Source organism: Gopherus evgoodei, chromosome 12 (assembly GCF_007399415.2).
Source record: "Gopherus evgoodei ecotype Sinaloan lineage chromosome 12, rGopEvg1_v1.p, whole genome shotgun sequence".
Lineage (NCBI taxonomy): Eukaryota > Metazoa > Chordata > Testudines > Testudinidae > Gopherus > Gopherus evgoodei.
In genome coordinates, this window is record NC_044333.1 from 7,201,653 (window position 1) to 7,220,813 (window position 19,161).

At 51.1% G+C, this 19,161-nt stretch overlaps 1 protein-coding gene across 5 annotated transcripts in view; it reads right to left on the reverse strand.

Annotated features, from left to right (window-relative positions):
• Positions 1 to 19,161, reverse strand: part of ADGRG1 (adhesion G protein-coupled receptor G1) — a 38,182-nt gene continuing 19,021 nt past the window's right edge. For all 5 annotated transcript variants that reach the window (XM_030581578.1, XM_030581575.1, XM_030581577.1 and 2 more), the window contains exons 2-14: positions 15,993 to 16,082; positions 14,717 to 15,148; positions 13,101 to 13,209; positions 12,682 to 12,829; positions 10,649 to 10,777; positions 9,290 to 9,406; positions 4,519 to 4,564; positions 3,590 to 3,690; positions 3,340 to 3,458; positions 2,329 to 2,603; positions 1,539 to 1,647; positions 888 to 1,156; positions 1 to 399 (exon numbers count right to left, since the gene is read on the reverse strand). In XM_030581578.1, the coding sequence (XP_030437438.1) occupies positions 272 to 399; positions 888 to 1,156; positions 1,539 to 1,647; positions 2,329 to 2,603; positions 3,340 to 3,458; positions 3,590 to 3,690; positions 4,519 to 4,564; positions 9,290 to 9,406; positions 10,649 to 10,777; positions 12,682 to 12,829; positions 13,101 to 13,209; positions 14,717 to 15,148; positions 15,993 to 16,035 (2,025 nt within the window). In that variant the 5' untranslated portion in view covers positions 16,036 to 16,082 and the 3' untranslated portion in view covers positions 1 to 271. The remainder of the gene's footprint in view (positions 400 to 887; positions 1,157 to 1,538; positions 1,648 to 2,328; positions 2,604 to 3,339; positions 3,459 to 3,589; positions 3,691 to 4,518; positions 4,565 to 9,289; positions 9,407 to 10,648; positions 10,778 to 12,681; positions 12,830 to 13,100; positions 13,210 to 14,716; positions 15,149 to 15,992; positions 16,083 to 19,161) is intronic.

The following is a 19,161-nucleotide window of genomic DNA, read 5'->3' on the forward strand; positions in this document are numbered from 1 at the left end:
GTCCCCTCAAGGATTGAACTCACAACCTGGGTTTAGCAGGCCAATGCTCAAACCACTGAGCTTTCCCTCTCCCACACTCGATCCCACTTCAGAGTGTCTGGGGGTGTGTGTGAATTTCTCGACATTCCTTGTGATTATACATGGCTGCATGTAGCAAGGCAGGAGCATCAGACAAACGTGATGCCCCCACCTCCCCTCTGGGACTGCGATCCCTGGTTCTTGACTCACAGGGAAAAGACAGTCCCAGCTGTGACCAGAGAAAGCGGGCGATTCAGTCTGCGTTCGTGCGGCTGGTGCTGATTGGCAACCTGGTGCTGTCGGAGTTGTTCAGTGAGGGGTAGGACTTCAACTTTCTGACCTGCAGCACCATTGTCCAGTACCAGAGGAAGATGAGGAAGCCTGTGAGAAGGGAGAAACGGGAGAGTGCTCACTGGGCAGGGGTAATGCAGAGAGCAGGACAGTCGGTCAGCTGAATGCAGGGGGAGGCTGGCACCCTGCCTGCTCATCCCATCACTACTGCCACTTTAAAGAAACAAACTATACATCAGATGAACTGAGCTAACAGGGTCTCGGATCCAACACTGCACTAAGGTAGCAGAGCACTGTCTCGAGCCTTAGCTGGTGGCACCCTCGTGTGGCCATTGGGTGCTACTGCACAGAAAATCCCAGGGCCCTGCAGGAGAGATCCCTACCTACAGCGAGGCACGCTCTAGTACAGAGGGGAGCCTCTCCCCCCACCGTGAGGAATAGGGCACAGGATTGTGTCACAGCCTCATCAGCTGCTCCTTGGAGAGACTCCAGACTCCTTTGCCATTTACCCCCGAAACTCGCTGCGGGGTGACAGCATGTACGCCAGGTCCCACGTTGCCGGGGCACTGCGCACTCACCTTGCAAAGTGTTGATGATGGTGAAGAGGTAGATGATGATGAGCCGGAACGATCCGGAGGAAAAGGAGAAGAACGCCAGTGCCCAGGGGATGCCCAGCACGAGGCTCAGCCCCAGGAGCACCAGGGCGTGCTTAAGCTCATGTCCTCTGTTTTTCTGCCTGAGGATCTCCCGCACCATGGCTCCCAGCGTGGCCGTGTTGAAGAGGAATACCAGGCTGAAGAAGCCCAGGTTCACTATGTTATGGATCAGGGGGGCTTTGATCCAGCATCTGGAGGGAAGAGAGGCAGATAGTTCAGGTCCGTAATCCTCTGGGTTAAGAGAGGCTGAAGGTCTGATCTGACAGAGCTTGAGGGAACCCCCCGGCACATTTGGCCGCCAGCCCGGAGTTGAACATGGAGGCTGGTCTCCCAGCTGATGTAAGGCAGTGCAGCTCCACTGAAGTCACAAGAGATTTGCTGATTTACTCCAGCTGGGGGTCTGGATGGATTGAGAGGCAGGAGGAAGAAAAGGTTTCATGGAAACCCCCAGCAGAGGGGATGTAATCTGTTGGTATGATCCAGGGTGCACACCCTGTGTAACTCACTCACGGGAGGGGGCACTGCTAGTGATGGTATAACCAGGAACATAGTGATGCCATTCCAATTACTCACATGGTTGCATTGGTGGATTTCTCAAGGGATTCAAATACTTCAATGTGGAATAGTCCATAATTTGCCTGATTTGCCAGGAAGATCACACTCACGATAAAGATGGGAAGCCCTGGATGCAGAGAACAGCATTAGGTAGTTTCCCTAGCCCCAGTTCCTGTTTTTGCAGGTCCCTGAAAAAGGAGCCCATCCTTCCTACGCCTAAGGGATTGACTGTGTTGTTCTCTCATACCCTTCGTCACCCTAGCAGTGGACTGAGGACAGTGCATTGAACAGGGATAGTTCAGCACACCTTTGGGTCCTCATGTCCACACTGCTCATAGGTTCATGGGTGTTAAGGCCAGAAGGGACCACTGTGATCATCTAGCGTGACCTGCTGCACAGCACAGGACAGAGAAGTTCACCCAGTGCCTCCTGCCCATAGCTGGTGTTTGAGCAACAGTGTATTTTTTATTTTTATTTTTATTTTTTATTTTTTTTTACAGAGACAGCCAGTGTTGACTTAAAGCCTTAGTGATGGAGACACCATAGTCGCCAATGCTTTAGGCACAATTTTGAACAGTGAGGGGACTGATCTCTAGCCTGAATTTCTCTAGCTTTAGTTTCCAGACATTGGTTTGTCTTATGCCTTTGCTTGCTAGATGAAACAGCCTCTGCCCTCAGAAATCTCTTCCACATGTAGGTACTTAAGGACGGTGAGCAAATCATCCTCTTATCCTTGCGAGAGGAAAGTCTTTTAGGGGCGAAGAGGCCTGGCTTTCTCAGGGCCATCTCGGCCTCCTTTCATACTCACCCCAGCCCACCAGGCAGAGCTTGAGCATGAAGTGCTCCACGTAGGTGTTGAAGACCTCCACCACCAGCCTGTACAGATTGTAGCCCTCAATGCCCATCCAGGTCAGGCAGCCCAGCAGAGAGAGGTGCAGGAACATGCCCCCAGCTTTGCAGGCTGCCTCGCTGCCAATGAGGGCCAAGTGCTCAGTCATGAGGAAGCTCACGTCCAGCAGGAAGATGGCCCCCAGAAGGTTCAGGTGAATGTAAATGTTTACGGTGCCATCTCTGTGCTTCCTCCTGGGAAAGGGAGAGGAAGAGATTTCATTCCTGCTCCTGTCTGGGAGTCCCAGACCAGCACCCACAAAACCCCACAATGGGGTCCCAGTGCTTTGATTCAAGCTGCTCACACTAACCAGAGACACACAAGAGATCTGTGTCTTAACAACAGGAGATTGTGAGCCCAGTGCCTATTCCACATGTGCATGGCCAGTTGATGGCTGTGATGGGTGAATATGTTGAGCCACTGGTAACCGCAACAGGTGAGTGATCCTGGTCTCCTTGTTCCACTGGGAAGCTACATCTCTTCTGGCCTTTGAACCATGTGTGTAGGCGACAGGTTTGGTCATTGCGTACAGCCTAATTTCTCAAAGGAAGCCTCTTTTAGTCTACGTCAGCCCCTCGTTAACACAGTGCTAAAGATCTGTGCGTGCCCACGCTCACTGCATTAGTGCTAAAGACCAAGATGGCAGTCAAGATTATTAAAAATGATAGGTGGTTGTGGGGGCCCATCTGGAGACCCTATAAAAGGGTCTGGTTTCCAGGGGTGGGTGCTCAGCACTTCCTGAATATCAGGCCCCTTTCAGGTGTCTCACGTTGGGCTCCCAAAATCACTAGTCCCTTTAGAAAATCTTGGCCAATCTGTGTGTAATGACAGCCAAGGGGGATGCTGCCTGCATGGGGTGGTGAACAGGTCAGCATGAGCACGAGTTACAGGCTGCTAGCTAATCCCCTGCCTCGAACCATAGTACTGTACCTGGAGCAGCAGAAGAGGAAGATGGTGAAGAGGGAAGCCACAGCTGAGATAATGCAGCCAATGTAGGTGATAATCGTCAGGTACTCCTTATGGATGTAATCTATCTCTGGAGAGGACATCTGAGAATGGAGAGGACAGGGGAGTTGTTAGAGCTGTGCTGGGCAAGAGCTGAGAGCTTTACCCATCACTGCGGAGACCGTGCAAGTGAGGATGCAGAGAGCTCGAGTGGGAGCTGGTACCCAGTACCCACCATCAACACAGCAAAATAGGTGAGGTGGTTGCAACGGCAAACTGTCTGGTTATTACCCATCTCTGTTGCACAGCCATCACTTTTCCAGCTGCCGTGGCCGTCTGCAAAGAGAAAAGCAGTTTCCTGTTGCAGGTGAGAGATTTCACACACTCAGCCCAAGTCAATGTTCACAGAAAGTCTCTGACTCACGGTGTCTGCAAGCAGGTGAGAATGAGAGAGTGCTTTGCAATGGGGCCCAGTGATTCCTGTACAGATCACATGGCAGCACTGCTATACTGGGAATTCTTTGCACCCAAAATCATTCTCCTCCATATCTGCACAGGGAGCAGGGCCTGAGACAGATTCTTTGGGATATCCATGGGGAAACCGCCTGAGATTGAGCCATCCACAGAGATCTAGGGACTGTATCCCTGGCATTAGAGGAATGGCTGGATTTACGGATGAGGGGAGTCTGTCAAATCAATCCCCATTGAGGCTGCAAAGGAGAAGTCACAGGGAGCTGGAGTGAGTGACACAGATTGGAGGAGGACGGACTGAAAACCGATCAGCGTCTCCTGACGGAAAAGGGATGGACGTATCCAGCCACTGACCATGTGCTGGGCCAATCCCACTAGTAAATGGGAGTCTTTCCATCCACTCCAATGGGAGCTGGATGTGGCCCAGATTTTGTCTCTACAAGAGTTAAAATACCAAGGACAGTCCAGTCTCATGCTTCAGGTTGTAGAGTGATTGATGCTCAGTCCTTTCCTTGGGCAGCAAGGCTAGGGGTCTGGTTCCCACCTGCCCTGCACCTTGAGTCCTCACACCTGTGCAAAGCCAGCATAAGGCACTGTCAAATCGGGAGGGTAGCACTGCACAGCTGTCAGTGTCCTGGGGAGACCCAGGCCCCAGGGGCCTGCAAAACAGCCAGCTCTCTCTGAGATACTCACGGCTGGAGTCCATGTCCCAGAACACACACTGTGGAGTCACGTTCCTCTGAAAGGACAAGAACATGGGTGGTGATGTATGAGCCTCTCTGGGTTATTCACGGGGCAGGCGAGTTTGGCTGAGGGGCAGATCAAGGGAAAGATGGGGCAGGAGGAGAAAAGAAACTCTGGCTCTTGTCATGTGACAGGGGCCAGGAAACAAAGATCATTCTCTCCCCAGCACTCCAGCCTGTCCCCTCCTTTTTCAACAGGGAAACTGCTCCCAGCAACAGCCTATCAGGGCAGGGAAAGATCAAAGACACCGGTTGTGCCGTCTCTCTGCCTGCACCTGTAATTTTCACTCCATGCATCTGAAGTGGGTTTTTTACCCATGAAAGCTTATGTCCAAATAAATCTATTAGTCTTTAAGGTGACACCGGACTCCTTGTCGTTCTTGTGGATACAGACTAACACAGCTATCCCCGATACTATCTCTGGAGGTGATCGCCTGGAAGTGGCTAGTTGTCCTGAGTTACGTTTTTTGGAAGAAGAACAAGAGTACTTGTGGCATCTTAGAGACTAACAAATTTATTTCAGCATGAGCTTTCGTGAGCTACAGCTCACTTCTTCAGATGCACAGAATGGAACACACAGACAGGAGATATTTATACATACAGAGAACATGAAAAGGTGGAAGTATGCATAGCCAGGGGAAGAGTCTAATCAACTGAGATGAGCTATCGTCAGCAGGGGAAAAAAAACTTTTGCTGTGATAATTAAGATGACCCATAGAAGGTGTGAGGAGAAGTTAACATAGGGAAATAGATTCAATTAGTGTAATGACCCAGCCATTCCCAGTCTCTGTTAAGGCCTGAGTTAATTGTGTCTAATTTGCATATTAATTTGAGTTCAGCAGTCTCTCTTTGGAGTCTGTTTTTGAAGTTTTTTTGTTGCAAAACTGCCACCTTCAAGTCTGGCACTGAGTGGTTAGAGAGGTTGAAGTGTTCTCCCACTGGTTTTTGAATGTTATGATTCCTGATGTCAGATTTGTGTCCATTTATTCTTTTGCGTAGAGACTGTCCGGTTTGGCCAATGTACATGGGAGAGGGGCATTGCTGGCACATGATGGCATATATCACATTGGTAGATGTGCAGGTGAACGAGCCCCTGATGGCGTGGCTGATGTGATTAGGTCCTATGATGGTGTCACTTGAATAGATATGTGGACAGAGCTGGCATCGGGCTTTGTTGCAAGGATAGGTTCCTGGGTTAGTGTTTATGTTGTATGGTGTGCGGCTGCTGGTGAGTATTTGTTTCAGGTTAGGAGGCTGTCTATAAGCGAGGACTGGTCTGTCTCCCAAGAGCTGTGAGAGTGAGGGATCATCTTTAAGGATAGGTTGTAGATCTTTGATGATGCGCTGGAGAGGTTTTAGTTGGGGCTGTAGGTGATGGCTAGAAAATAACAGAACGCCACTAGCTGACGATAGCTCATCTCAATTAATTAGACCCTTCCTATTGGTATGGATACTTCCATAAATATCTCCTGTCTGTGTGTTCACTTCTTCAGATGCACAGAATTGAGCTGTAGCGCACGAAAGCTCATGCTGAAATAAATTTGTTAGTCTCTAAGGTGCCACAAGTACTCTTGTTCTTTTTGCGGATACAGACTAACACGGCTGCTACTCTGAAATCTGTCATTATGCAAGGCACTGCATTTAGCCGTTTGGAGTGGAAATCCATCATGAAAAAACTTGTACAGATACAGACAGACATCATCTTCCTTTCCCAATGCAAACGGATGGACATCATACCAAAAGGACTAAAGGTAAAAAATCCATTACATTCTACATATCACACAAATTATGCTGACAGTTTGTGCCACACACTCTCAAAGAAACTGCGAAACCACCTGATCAACATCCTATACAGCAAACAGGGGAAGATTAAGACTGAACTCTCAAAACTAGATACTCTCATGAAAAACCAACCTTCTACACAAACTTCCTCATGGATGGACTTTACAAAAACTAGACAAGCCATTTACAACACACATTTTACTTCTCTACAAAAGAAAAAGGACACTAAACTGTCTAAACTGCTACATGGCACAAGGAGCCACAACAGTAGCTCCCTTAACCCACCCAACAATACTGTTAATCTTTCCAGCTATTCTCTTAGCCCAGCAGAAGAATCTGTCCTATCTCGGGGCCTCTCCTTTTGTCCTTCAAGACCCACGAACATGATACAGTTCTGTGGAGACCTAGAATCCTACTTTTGCCGTCTCCGACTCAAAGATACTTCCAACACACCTCTGAACAACACACTAACCCACAGAATCCTTCCTACCAACGCTATAATAAAAAGGACTCTGCATGGACTCCTCCTGAGGGTCGAAACAACAGACTGGACTTCTACATAGATTGCTTCCGTCAATGTGCACGGGCTGAAATTGTGAAAAAGCAGCATCACTTGCCCCATAACCTAAGCCGTGCTGAACACAATGCCATCAACAGCCTCAGGAACAGCTCTGACATCGTAATCAAAGAGGCTGACAAAGGAGGTGCTGTCGTCATCACGAATAGGTCGGAATATGAACAAGAGGCTGCTAGGCAGCTCTCTGACTCCACATTCTACAAACCATTACCCTCTGATCTCACTGAGGATTACCAAAAGAAACTACACCATCTGCTCAAAAAACTCCCTGAGAAAGTACAGGAACAGATCTGTGCAGACACATGCCTAGAACCTCGACCAGGTGTATTCTATTTGCTACCCAAGATCCATAAACCTGGAAATCCTGGACGCCCCATCATCTCAAGCATTGGTACCTTAACAGCAGGATTGTCTGGCTATGTGGACTCTCTCCTCAGGCCCTATGATATCGGCAGTCCCAGCTATCTTCGAGACACCACTGACTTCCTGAGGAAACTACAATCCATCGGTGATCTTCCAGAAAACACCATCCTGGCCACTATGGATGTGGAAGCCCTCTACACCAATATTCCACACAAAGATGGATCACAAGCCATCAAGAATAGTATCCCCAATAACATCACAACTAACCTAGTGGCTGAACTTTGTGACTTTTTGTCCTCACTCACAACTATTTCACATTTGGGGACAATATATACCTTCAAGTTAGTGGCACTGCTGTGGGTACCCGCATGGCCCCACAGTATGCCAACATCTTTATGGCTGACTTAGAACAACGCTTCCTTAGCTCTCGTTCCCTAACGCCCCTACTCTACTTGCGCTACCTTGATGACATCTTCATCATCTGGACTCATGGAAAAGAAGCCCTTGAGGAATTCCACCATGATTTTAACAATTTCCATCCCACTATCAACCTCAGCCTAGATCAATCCACACAAGCGGTCCATTTCCTAGACACTACTGTGCTAATAAGCGATGGTCACATAAACACCACCCTATATTGGAAAGCCACTGACCGCTATACTTACCTACATGCCTCCAGCTTCCATCCAGGACACACCACACGATCCATTGTCTACAGTCAAGCTCTAAGATACAACCGTATTTGCTCCAATCCCTCAGACAGAGATAAACACCTACAAGATCTCTATCAAGAATTCTTAAAACTACAATACCCATCTGCTGAAGTAAAAAAACAGATTGACAGAGCCAGAAGAGTACCCAGAAGCCACCTACTACAGGACAGGCCCAACAAAGAAAATAACAGAACGCCACTAGCCATCACCTACAGCCCCCAACTAAAACCTCTCCAGCGCATCATCAAAGATCTACAACCTATCCTTAAAGATGATCCCTCACTCTCACAGATCCTGGGAGACAGGCCAGTCCTCGCTTATAGACAGCCTTCCAACCTGAAACAAATACTCACCAGCAGCCGCACACCAGACAACATAAACACTAACCCAGGAACCTATCCTTGCAACAAAGCCCGATGCCAGCTCTGTCCATATATCGATTCAAGTGACACCATCATAGGACCTAATCACATCAGCCACGCCATCAGGGGCTCGTTCACCTGCACATCTACCAACGTGATATATGCCATCATGTGCCAGCAATGTCCCTCTGTCATGTACACTGGCCAAACCGAACAGCCTCTTCGCAAAAGAATAAATGGACACAAATCTGACATCAGGAATCATAACATTCAAAAACCAGTGGGAGAACACTTCAACCTCTCTAACCACTCACTGACAGACTTGAAGGTGGCAGTTTTGCAACAAAAAAAACTTCAAAAACAGACTCCAAAGAGAGACTGCTGAACTCAAATTAATATGCAAATTAGACACAATTAACTCAGGCCTTAACAGAGACTGGGAATGGCTGGGTCATTACACTAATTGAATCTATTTCCCTATGTTAAGTTCTCCTCACACCTTCTATGGGTCATCTTAATTATCACAGCAAAAGTTTTTTTTTCCCCTGCTGATGATAGCTCATCTCAATTGATTAGACTCTTCCTGTTGGTATGCATACTTCCACCTTTTCATGTTCTCTGTATGTATAAATATCTCCTGTCTGTGTGTTCCATTCTATGCATCTGAAGAAGTGAGCTGTAGCTCACGAAAGCTCATGCTGAAATAAATTTGTTAGTCTCTAAGGTGCCACAAGTACTCTTGTTCTTTTTGCGGATACAGACTAACACAGCTGCTACTCTGAAACCTGTTTTTTGGAAGGGCATCCCCTAGAGAGGATGGGGCAACAGAGCTGAGGCAGAAGCGAGTTGGTAGAGTCCCAGCCTCTGCCCCTTCTCTCCCACCCTGGGCAGACGGATTGTAATGGGGCTGTTTCTAACACTTACCGGTAGCTGGTCATGAAAGAATTTGAGGACTACGTCCTGTTGGAGGCCTGATACAGAGGTGTTCCCCACGGTGATGCCAATCACCTTTTCACCGAGCACCCTGCTGCCATTTTGGTCCTGAAAGAGATGGAAAGACCGTGATGCCAGCATGGGAGAGTGACAGCTGCTGGACACCAAGTTGCTATATAAGCCCCAGAGATCTCAGACCCAGAGAGCTTCCTTGTCACCTTCCTCAGCAGACAATACAGACACAAGAAGGGTCTGTGCACACAGGCTACGGCAGCCAGCGCAGTCTCTCCTCAGGTTGTGACTCGCTGCTGTCACAGATGTAGCACAGACATCCGGGGGAGGGCATCAGGACACCAGGTGGCCTCAAATTACTGTGGCAAAGGCCAGATCATAACCACCAATGGTCCAGCTGCTCTGGGGTCCTGAAACTGAGAGGAGCTGCAGTCTGATACTTCAGGGTAAGGTGCCACCTTTCATACTGCCCCGCTAGCTGTACAATACCCTGCCAGGGGACTGGGGTGGAGGCATTTCTTCTAGAGCCCAGCCAGGGACCGGTTTGAGCTCCAGTTGCTAGGCACAAAGGGAGATCGCAAACAGCAGAGCTTTGGCCAGAACCTGAATTTGGGGACTCCCCTAGCACTGTCCCGATGTGTGTCTATGATGGGTCTGAAGCGTTTTCCAGAGGGGAGGCACCGTGAGTACGCTGGCCTGGCTCATCTAGAAATGGGAGCTGAGAGCCTGGCTAAAGACACATAGCAAAAAGAAGCTGTTGGGTCTCATCCTACTCAATCTGTTCACACAGGACACTGTGCCACTGGGTACAGTTCAGATAGGCAGCATCAGCTCAGGGAGTCTCTGGGCTGGGAGAGCAGGAGGTATGGAGAGTCAGGGGTGGGGCATTGGCAGAGCTGCGCAGGGGCCAGGGCTGATATAGCAGGGGGTGCTGTGAGTCAGGGGAGGGGCACTGACAGAGCTGGGCAGAACTGATATAGCAAGGGGTGCTGTGAGTTGGGGGAGTGGCACTGGCAGGGCTGGGCTGGGCAGGGGCCAGGGCTAGCATAGCAAGGGGTGCAGTGAGCTGGGGGTCAGAGCTGGGTGCCAGCCCAAACCTGGCTGAGCAGGAGGTTGCGCGGCAGGTTAGATTTCACACTGACCGGCAGACCGAGGGAGCAGGACCAGCAGCGGGGATGCTCTCGAGCTGCCCTGGCAGAGCTGTGCACAGCCTGTATCGTCAGCATTCGCAGCAGCTGCTCCCAACCAAACTTGGCCTAGCGCTGCCCAGCACTATTAGCCCTTCGCTTTCTACACACATACACCAAATTCAATCCCATCCCTGGGCCTGGTCGTTACCTGGAAAAGGGCCTGGCTGTTGATATCCATCAGGAGCACTCTCCTCTCAGCATTCCTCCCCCTGCCCCTCGCCTGTGCAAAGAGGATCCTCGGCAGATTCACTGCAAACCCATGGACCTCTCTGCCCACCTGCAAAACAAAGCCCAGCAGAGCCCTCAGAAGAGCGGCCGGAGTACGCAGCAAGGCTGCCAAGGCTCAGGACACTAGGGGAAGCCTCAGGCTCTGGCTACACACGCACCAGAACATCCGCTGGGGTAAATCAGCATCAACAGAGCTACACTGATTTACCCCAGCTGAGGATCTGACTGACGTCTAGCCCAGGCCAGGGACCCACATGCAACACTGCTCTGGTTTCTAGTGTGGATGGCACCGGACTGGGTGTTAAAGGGACGCTGGCAACTTGAGGTAAGAACATTTCTATTCCAGTCATTTAGCCGAGTTGGCTGCTCCCTGCTGCTCCTTCCCTTCAGCAGCAGCACTGAAATGAAGCCTTGCAACTTCAACACTCCTCCCTGGGCTCTAAAGGGGGGTCCTCTGCTTACCCTGCCTCCCACTGTTCCCCAGCCTCATGCCAGAAGGGCAGAGCCGGGCTCCCCATGTAGGAGTGTCAAGGAAAGGAGGTTCTCTCCTGGCTTCCTTCACAGGGGTGCACAGCCCTCTGGCAGAGCCCGTGGCACAGCCTGCCAGCGAGCTCTCCTAGGGAGTCAAGGCAGGGGGCTCCTCTGATCACCCTCATGAGACAGGAAGTGCGACTAGTTGGAGCATGGGCCTCCACCTAGTGCTGCCCAAGGCAAGGGAAGAAAGTGAAACCAGAGTGAAGAGGAGATTTCCCTTGCAATCGCTACAAAGAACAGAAGTCTGATTTTTCGGGGTGAGGGCATCCCTTTAACTACACGCTGTAACCGGACACCTCCCAGGTTACCTGGTTATGGGAAGGAGTCAGGCTCCCTCTACACTGCAAACTGTAATGCTGCGAAGACCAACCCAGGACCACGACTTGGAAAGATTCCACAGAGAACAAGGCACAACCTGGAAACATGCCAAGTGCATCAAGAGGTTCTGCAAATGCTCTGGTTGGTCTGGTCCCCGCTCGAGGCACCTAGCACAGACTTTGCTTTAGGCCCTCCAGGTAATTTCAATCTGTCCCTGAGTGGCTGGGCCATTAAGGGGAGCAGGATTCGGCCTGTGACTGATCAGCTAGGGATGAGGCGATTATAGAAGCCAGCAGGCAGGCCAGCTGGGTATGGTGCCATCAGGAGGAGCCACAAGAAGCAGATCAGCTCCTGTGGGAAGCCCTGGAGCAGGGCATGACTCTCAGGTAAGAGACCGGTATGGAACAGATACCCCCTGGATTTGGGGGAAGGCATGGCTGGGATGGAATCTGTGCTGTCTGTTCTTATGTAAAATAAAGCTGAAGCCCTCATGCTTCAGGGCTTCAACTGGTCACTAGCAGGCATCAAGAAGGGAGGGTTCCCCTTGCCCCCAGGTAATTTTTTTGTCTCCTTCCTCTGAAGCCTCACAGATGGAAGTGGGACATTGAATGGGGGTGGCCAGTGTGCTGAGGTGGCACAGAGTGTTTTTTCTCTCGGGTGCTTGGCTGGCTGGTTCTTGCTCACATACTCAGGGTCTAACTGATCGCTGCCGTATCGGGGGTTGAGAAGGAGCTGTCCCCCAGCTCAGATAGGCAGTGACCTGGAGAGCTTTTTGAACCGTCTCTGCAGTATGGGGTGCGGGTTGCTTGCCAGGATCATTTGAGTGTATCTCACCTCATCATTTCCCTGCTGTCCCCAGGTATTACTGCACCTCGGTCCCTACTGTTCTCTGCCTGTGGCACACAATAGGCTAGTCTCCTTTCGGCTGGAATACTTGGGTCTCGTTTCAGTTGTTGAGTTTAGTGTGCGGGTGTTGGTGGCCTGTACTGTACAGGAGGTCAGACTAGATGATCTGGTGGTCCCTTCTGGCCTTGAACTCTACGGTCATGGCTCTGTGACTATGGGAAAAAGAGCCCGGACCCCTGGCACACCTGTACTCACCTCCAATTCAGACATTAAGGAAAGATCCTGAGAGGCTTTACTGGGTCCTATCTTCAAAACAGTGGCACGCACAGTACTCGTCCCAAAAGTCTTGCACTCCCCTTCAAACATCACCTGTTCCAGGTCTGATTCCAAACGCAGAAGTTTCCTTTTGGGGAAGAAGGAACAGAGAGCGGGTCTAGAGCGGGTAGGAGGGAAGAGAGCCTCAAAGCACGGGCTGTACCACCAGCAAGTGACAGGAGGAGAGATTTGAGGACCTGCTGCTGGGGTTGGGAGACTCTACATCTGACCAGCCTCTCCCGAAAACCAGATCTCCCCACAGACACACTCCTCGGGCATGTGAGGCTGTATAGATAGTGATGGCAAGCGCCTGATCTGGGAGAGGAGGATATGGACATGGTTTGTGTAACTGTACTCACCCATATGGTGCTCTGGCACTGGTCTTTCTTCCAATGGCTTTATTGGGATTCTTCATGTAGTTTTCTAAATTCCTTAATTCTTCTTCAATCTCATGCACCTTGCTGATGTCTTCAGCAGTCAATGTGGAAAGAAAAGAGAATGCTGTGATTAGTTCTGTGAAGAGGAGACAATGCTGATTTTTGTAACATCCCTCCCCCCGGCAGCAAGTGCTGTATACAGTGTTCTCAGGTGACTGCATTATTGATTAGCAATCATGGGTCTGATGAGGACTGGTCTGAATTCAGTGGAGCCACTCCTGATTTACATTAGCATGAGTTTGTGGTGAGCCAGACGCTGGGTGTTTGCAATGGTTATGCCTAGGTAGGTCCGAATGGCCAAGCAGAGCATGGGTCTGGCTTAAGGCATTTGGGGCCAGACTTTAAAAGTTATTCGGCACCTAAAGGGATCCTCAAAAGCCCCTCTTGGCATTTTCTGGTGCCTAAGTACCTTTACAAACCTGGCCTTTTGAGCTGAGCCGCTGGGGCTGGCCATGGAAAAGGAAGAATTCACATGAGGTGATCCCTGAGCCTCTTGCATCCACCAGGACACATGAGAGGGGAGACAGCCCATGGTGGTGAGTTTCTTGCCTGTCTCACTCCTCTCTGGGCTTCAGTTGCACAGGAGAGGGGCTGGCTGAAGTTTGCAGAGGGCTCCTGAAAAGCCAGCTGGCTGCACCAAACTGTAAGGAATGGGCTAGCGGAGGGTAATAGCTGGTAATGGATACTTTGACAATCGCTTTGCCACGCTGTCTGGCAGGCCATTAGGTTACAGCAGCTCTAGCATAGGTGTAAACTCATGTCATTCCTATCTGCACAGGCCAAGAATCTCAAGATGCAATCTCCAACATGCGTGCTCCTGCTCTCCCATCTCTTACTCTGCATGTCTCTAACTAGAATGCAGCTGAGGCCACTTCAGTACCCAAGCGCAGCCATGGAGACTGCAGGTCCTAGCAGCCAGAGCTCCATCTGATCTCAGCGGTTTCCAACTGAGCAGATGTTCTAAAGGATGGAGTGTTTCTGGTGTCATGATGGATCCCTATAGGGCCCCCACACAGCTGTGACATGAGGACCCCGGCACTGCTGAAGGTGGCACAACTGGCCATTACGGGTGGGACATTGTGACTAGATGAGGGATTATCTGGTGAAATGCAGGACCTTTGCAGCCATATCTTCAAAAGTGGTCACTTATTTTGTGTGCTTACACAGAGAAACTTAGGGCTGGATTTCCAGAGGTGCTGAGAACCCACAACCCCAGTTCTCATCAGTGGGAGAGGTGGGATTTCAACACCATGGAGAAATCGGCCCCAGAGTGCTGCATGTGGGTGCCTAAAAAATGAGGAACCCAAAACTAGTGGCCATTTTTGAAAAATGATGGAATTAGTGACCAGTGGAGAAGCCAACTGCCCTTCTCTACCTCTTAATGGTGCCTCGGCTGCCTCTGGGGTTTTCCCAGAACGTTCCCATCCATGGGCAGACAGAGCCAGCCCTACTTAGCTTCCAAGATGGAACATGCTCAGAGGCTGCAGTGGTACCACTGCAAGTTCTCTAACCCATTTAACATGTTGATTCAACTGTACCACGGATGGAGAAGGAGTAAACAGCAGCACTGCTGAGAGAAGTGTTCCGCAGGCCTCTGCCGTAAGCGTAGGACACTTTGGAAAGCACAGGAACCCCATTTCTATTCTGCGGTGCACTGGGGTTTGAAAAGTTGAAGGAAGGGTGTGCCTTGGTACTCAGCGTGTAGTTGTTTTTGCCATACGTGAGGTTGAAAATCCTATCGCTTTGGTACCAGTAGAGGCACAAGCGGTAGTTCCCCAATATGTCCGGTAAATGGAAGTTTACAAGGTTTGGTTCGAATGGCGCACTTATCTTCAGCATCTCAGCACTGTTCTCGATGGTAATGATGTTGCTCTCTGGCCGCATCTGATAAGTGATATAGCTTTTCTTCGTCTGGTTTCTTTCGCCACAAAATCGGAAGTCTTCTGTGTGGTGGCTGCTTCCGTCGACCCCTGTGTTACACAAAACCGCACTGTAAGGTGTAGCTCAGCCGGAGGGGCTCCATATGCCAGGAGTTCCCCAGGTTATTCAACTCAGGTGTCGTGCAGGGTCACCATCTATGACTTATTACATGGATCACAGGCTCAGGGGCCCCATTGTGCTAGGTGCTGCACATATACGAGAGAGAGAGAGAGGGAGAGCCCCTGCTCTGAAAATCTTGGGAGCCATGTAAGAACCCACTACCATAGTGTTTGATGCCTCCCAGTCGTTCATGCCTTCAGCCATACACTCCCCGGTGAGGCAGGGCAGGCCTGTTATCCCCATGGTATGGATGGGGAAGTGAGGCCCAGAGAGACTAAGTGACTGCCCATGGTCACCCAGGGAGGAGTTTGCAGAGCAAGCACGTGAACCCAACTCTCCTGACGCTCAGGCCAGGCTCATCCTTCCTCTGAATGGACTCTAACCTCACCCGGGCAACTGATGGCTCCCAGGTGTGCTGTAGGGCAAGAGGAACACAGATAACAATAATGCATTTTCCATGTCCATCCAGTCTTGTTCCTGCCCTGATTCATCTACATGCCTCCCACCTGTCTTGGAAGGAGAGGGGAATTCCACTTCAGAACACAATGATGGTCTCTCTGTCTTTCAGGAAACTTAATTAGAGGGAAAGTCCCTCTATGCCTCCTGCCCCCTCCTCACTCCACCCTTACTGGGACCACTGCTTCCTCCTAACAGGTACTATCCTGGCACTGGTGGTGGAGCAGAAGGTTGATAATGCTACATCCTTGCCACCTTGGCTGTTGTAAGCCATATAGACCAGCATAGAGGTGAGACAATAACCAGGGAGAATATTACCTTGCAACAGGAAAAGCAGAGCCAGAAGGAGGCGATCCATCATGGGTGGCTTTCCCAGCTCTTGATGTTCCTCAGTAAGAGTCTTTGACCCTGATGGATAGAAGCACACAACAGCAGAGTGAGTTTGTCTAGAGAACTGCAGGAATTTTTCACAGCTCAGGGCCTGGAACAGACAGAAAAACCTGCAGTTCTTTCTGCATCGGCATGGGCTGAGTTGAGCTACCACACTAGGTGTGGGACACCTGCAAATGCCAGGAACTGTGTTCCTGTGAGTACCAGAGAGAAGAATGAATGGTAACTCTATCCATAGAAGAAGGCTGGATACAACTGTTCTGTTGTCATCTGCCACTAGCGCAGTGGTGGGCAACCTGTGGCCCGTCAGAGTAATCTGCTGGTGGGCCACAAGACTGTTTGTTTACATTGACTGTCCACAGACATGGCTTCCCGCAGCTCCCAGTGGCTGCGGTTCACCATTCTTGGGCAATGGGAGCTGCGGGAAGCAGTGCGGGACGCAGGAACAGGTACATCGGGAGTTCCTGCAGGCTGGGGGTACACTGGAGCGCATTTATCAGAGAATGTGACCCCAGCTGCTCCCTCCCAGCTCTTAGCCCCCAGGGCTGGCTGGGTTTCGGCCCTGCTCTGGATGCTGTGACCTCTGGGGTCGCAGCGCTGCTCAGGTTTGACCTGGCTGGGCCAAATTTGTGGAAGTGGAGTTGTGAGCTGGTGCTTGAGGTTGCAGCACCACTCACTCCAATTTGGCCCAGCTGTCCCTATGTCATCATGATGGAGGGGTGGCTGGGGCAAACCGGAGTGGCACCGAGACCCCATGCACCAGGTCACAATATCCAGAGTGGGGAACTGAGCCCAGCCTGCCCCACAAAGTTTTGATGCATTCTAGCGACCCCATTTTGGGTCGCGCCTCACAGAGTGAGAAACCCTGCTCTACTTCAACCCCTACTTCTACAGCCAGCGTATCTGCCCCAGCTGTTTTTCTATAACCATTTCACTGCATTACATCTGATTTCTGGCTCACTCCTATTTTTCCTTCCTCCCGTTTTGATTCGTGGCGCTGCTGAAATTATAACAAAGTGAAATCAAGCACAAGGAAAGAACAGAATGTTCTGACAGCTGTTCAGTAGCATGTGTGAAAAGAGCTACGGGTCTGGATCCAGCTCCTAAAGGACAGGTGTCCACATCACAACCCCCACTGCTACAACTGAGAGTAACTGCTCCTCTGTGCAGGCTAGTCCACAATATTCCAATACCAGGTTTAGGCTCCTTCCTCTGAAGCAAGTGGGACTGGCCGTTGCCAGAGGATAAGTCTATCACGAAATCAAAGTAGCGAGGTTGCTCCAGCAGATATACTCACACTATTGTGGTTAAAAATAGAAGAGCGAGTTTCGGCAATGTGAGTAGGAAACCAGGGTCCCTGTTGTGCTTGTACAGCCCACGCTACTGCATCTACATTGCTATTTTTAGCCATGCTAATGTGCATATGAGTGTTCGCCTATAGGATAGGGGCGGGCAAACTTTTTGGCCTGAGAGCCACATCGGGTTTCGGAAATTGTATGGAGGGCCAGTTAGGGCCCCCTCCCTAGGACTCCTGCCCCATCCAACCCCCCTTGTTCCCTGACGGCCCCCCCGGGACCACTGCCCCATCCACCACCCCCTGTCCCCTGACCACCCTTGGAACGCCTGCCCCTGACTGCCCCCTGCTGTGCCATCCAACCCCTCCTCTCATTCCTGACACACACACTCTGGGACCCCTGCCCCATCCAACCACCCCTTCTCCTGTCCCCTGACTGCCCTGGGAACCCCTGCCCCTGACTGCTCCCTGCCGGCCCAGTCAACTCCCCCTCTCATTCCTGACTGCCCTTCCCCATCCAACCACCCCTTCTCCCTGACCACCCCCAGAACCCTTGCCCCTTACTGCCTCCTGGCACCCCATCCAACCCCCCCCATTCCTGACTGCCCAGGCCCGGGACCTGTGCCCCATGCAACCCCCGTTCCCCGCCCTCTGACCACCCCGACCCCTATCCACACTTCTGCCCCCCTGACCACAACCTTAAACTCCCCTGTCATCTATTTATCCCCTCCCTGCGCCCTTACCATGCTGCCTGGAGCACTGGAGGCTGATGACACTATAGTTGCGCTGCCCGGCTGGAGCCAGCCACGCCGTCACCACCGTGCAGCACAGAGTACGGGGTCAGGCTGGACTTTGCAGCTGCGCTGCCCCAGAAGCTCACAGACCTGCCACCCAGAGCATTGTGTGGGTGGTGGAGTGAGCTAAGGCTGCGGAGAGTGAGGGACAGTGGGGGAGGGGCCGGGGGTAGCCTCTTGGGCCAGGAGCTCAAGGGCCGGGCAGGAGGGTCCCACAGGCTGGATGTGGCCCGTGGGCTGTAGTTTGCCCACCTCTGTTATAGAAGCTGCATTCAGCTTATTGCAGGGCAGACATATCCAGAGACAGGATAGTGGACTGGCTTCTCCACTGGTCTGCTGTTAGGTTCCTTGTTGAATCACTGATCTGACCCAGGATGGTGATTCCTGTTTTCCCGTAAGTGGTGTTTCCTTGGAGGGTCTCTCAGCAGCGAAGCCATGGAGACTGGTGGGAGAGTGTTAGGGAAGCTTACTACTGCCCCTGTTGTACCTGTTCTGTGGCTACAAGGTACGATTCCAGTCTCAAGGGTTGTCAACACAGCACCTTCACAGCACTAAAACAACTAACCAAACTTTCCAGCAGGACTAGCTTGTCAATCACTTGTGAGTGCAGGGGGAATCTGTTTGCCCTTTTGGGGGTTCTGATTTCTTCCTCTACTCTACTGCTTCTCCGAGGCTGGAGGGTTTCACAGCACGTTCTTTGCACTTGTATACCAGCCTTTCCCATGCTACTGCTCTCAGATAATAAAACCAGCCAACACAGGCTCATTTACATTCTAACACACTGAAATATGCAACACTTTGTGTGTGTCACCCACAAGGGGGTGAGTGCAGGGGTGGGGAGGAGAGAAAGAACAGTGAGAAGCAGGACACCAGAGGAGGAACATACAACTCAGCTGAGTGTGTGAGCTGGGGTCCGTGGCCCCCGCAAAGGAAGTGACGCTCTTGTTCATTATTTATATTGCAGTTGTCCTAACAGCCCCAATCAGGAATCCAGGCCCTGCTGTGCCAG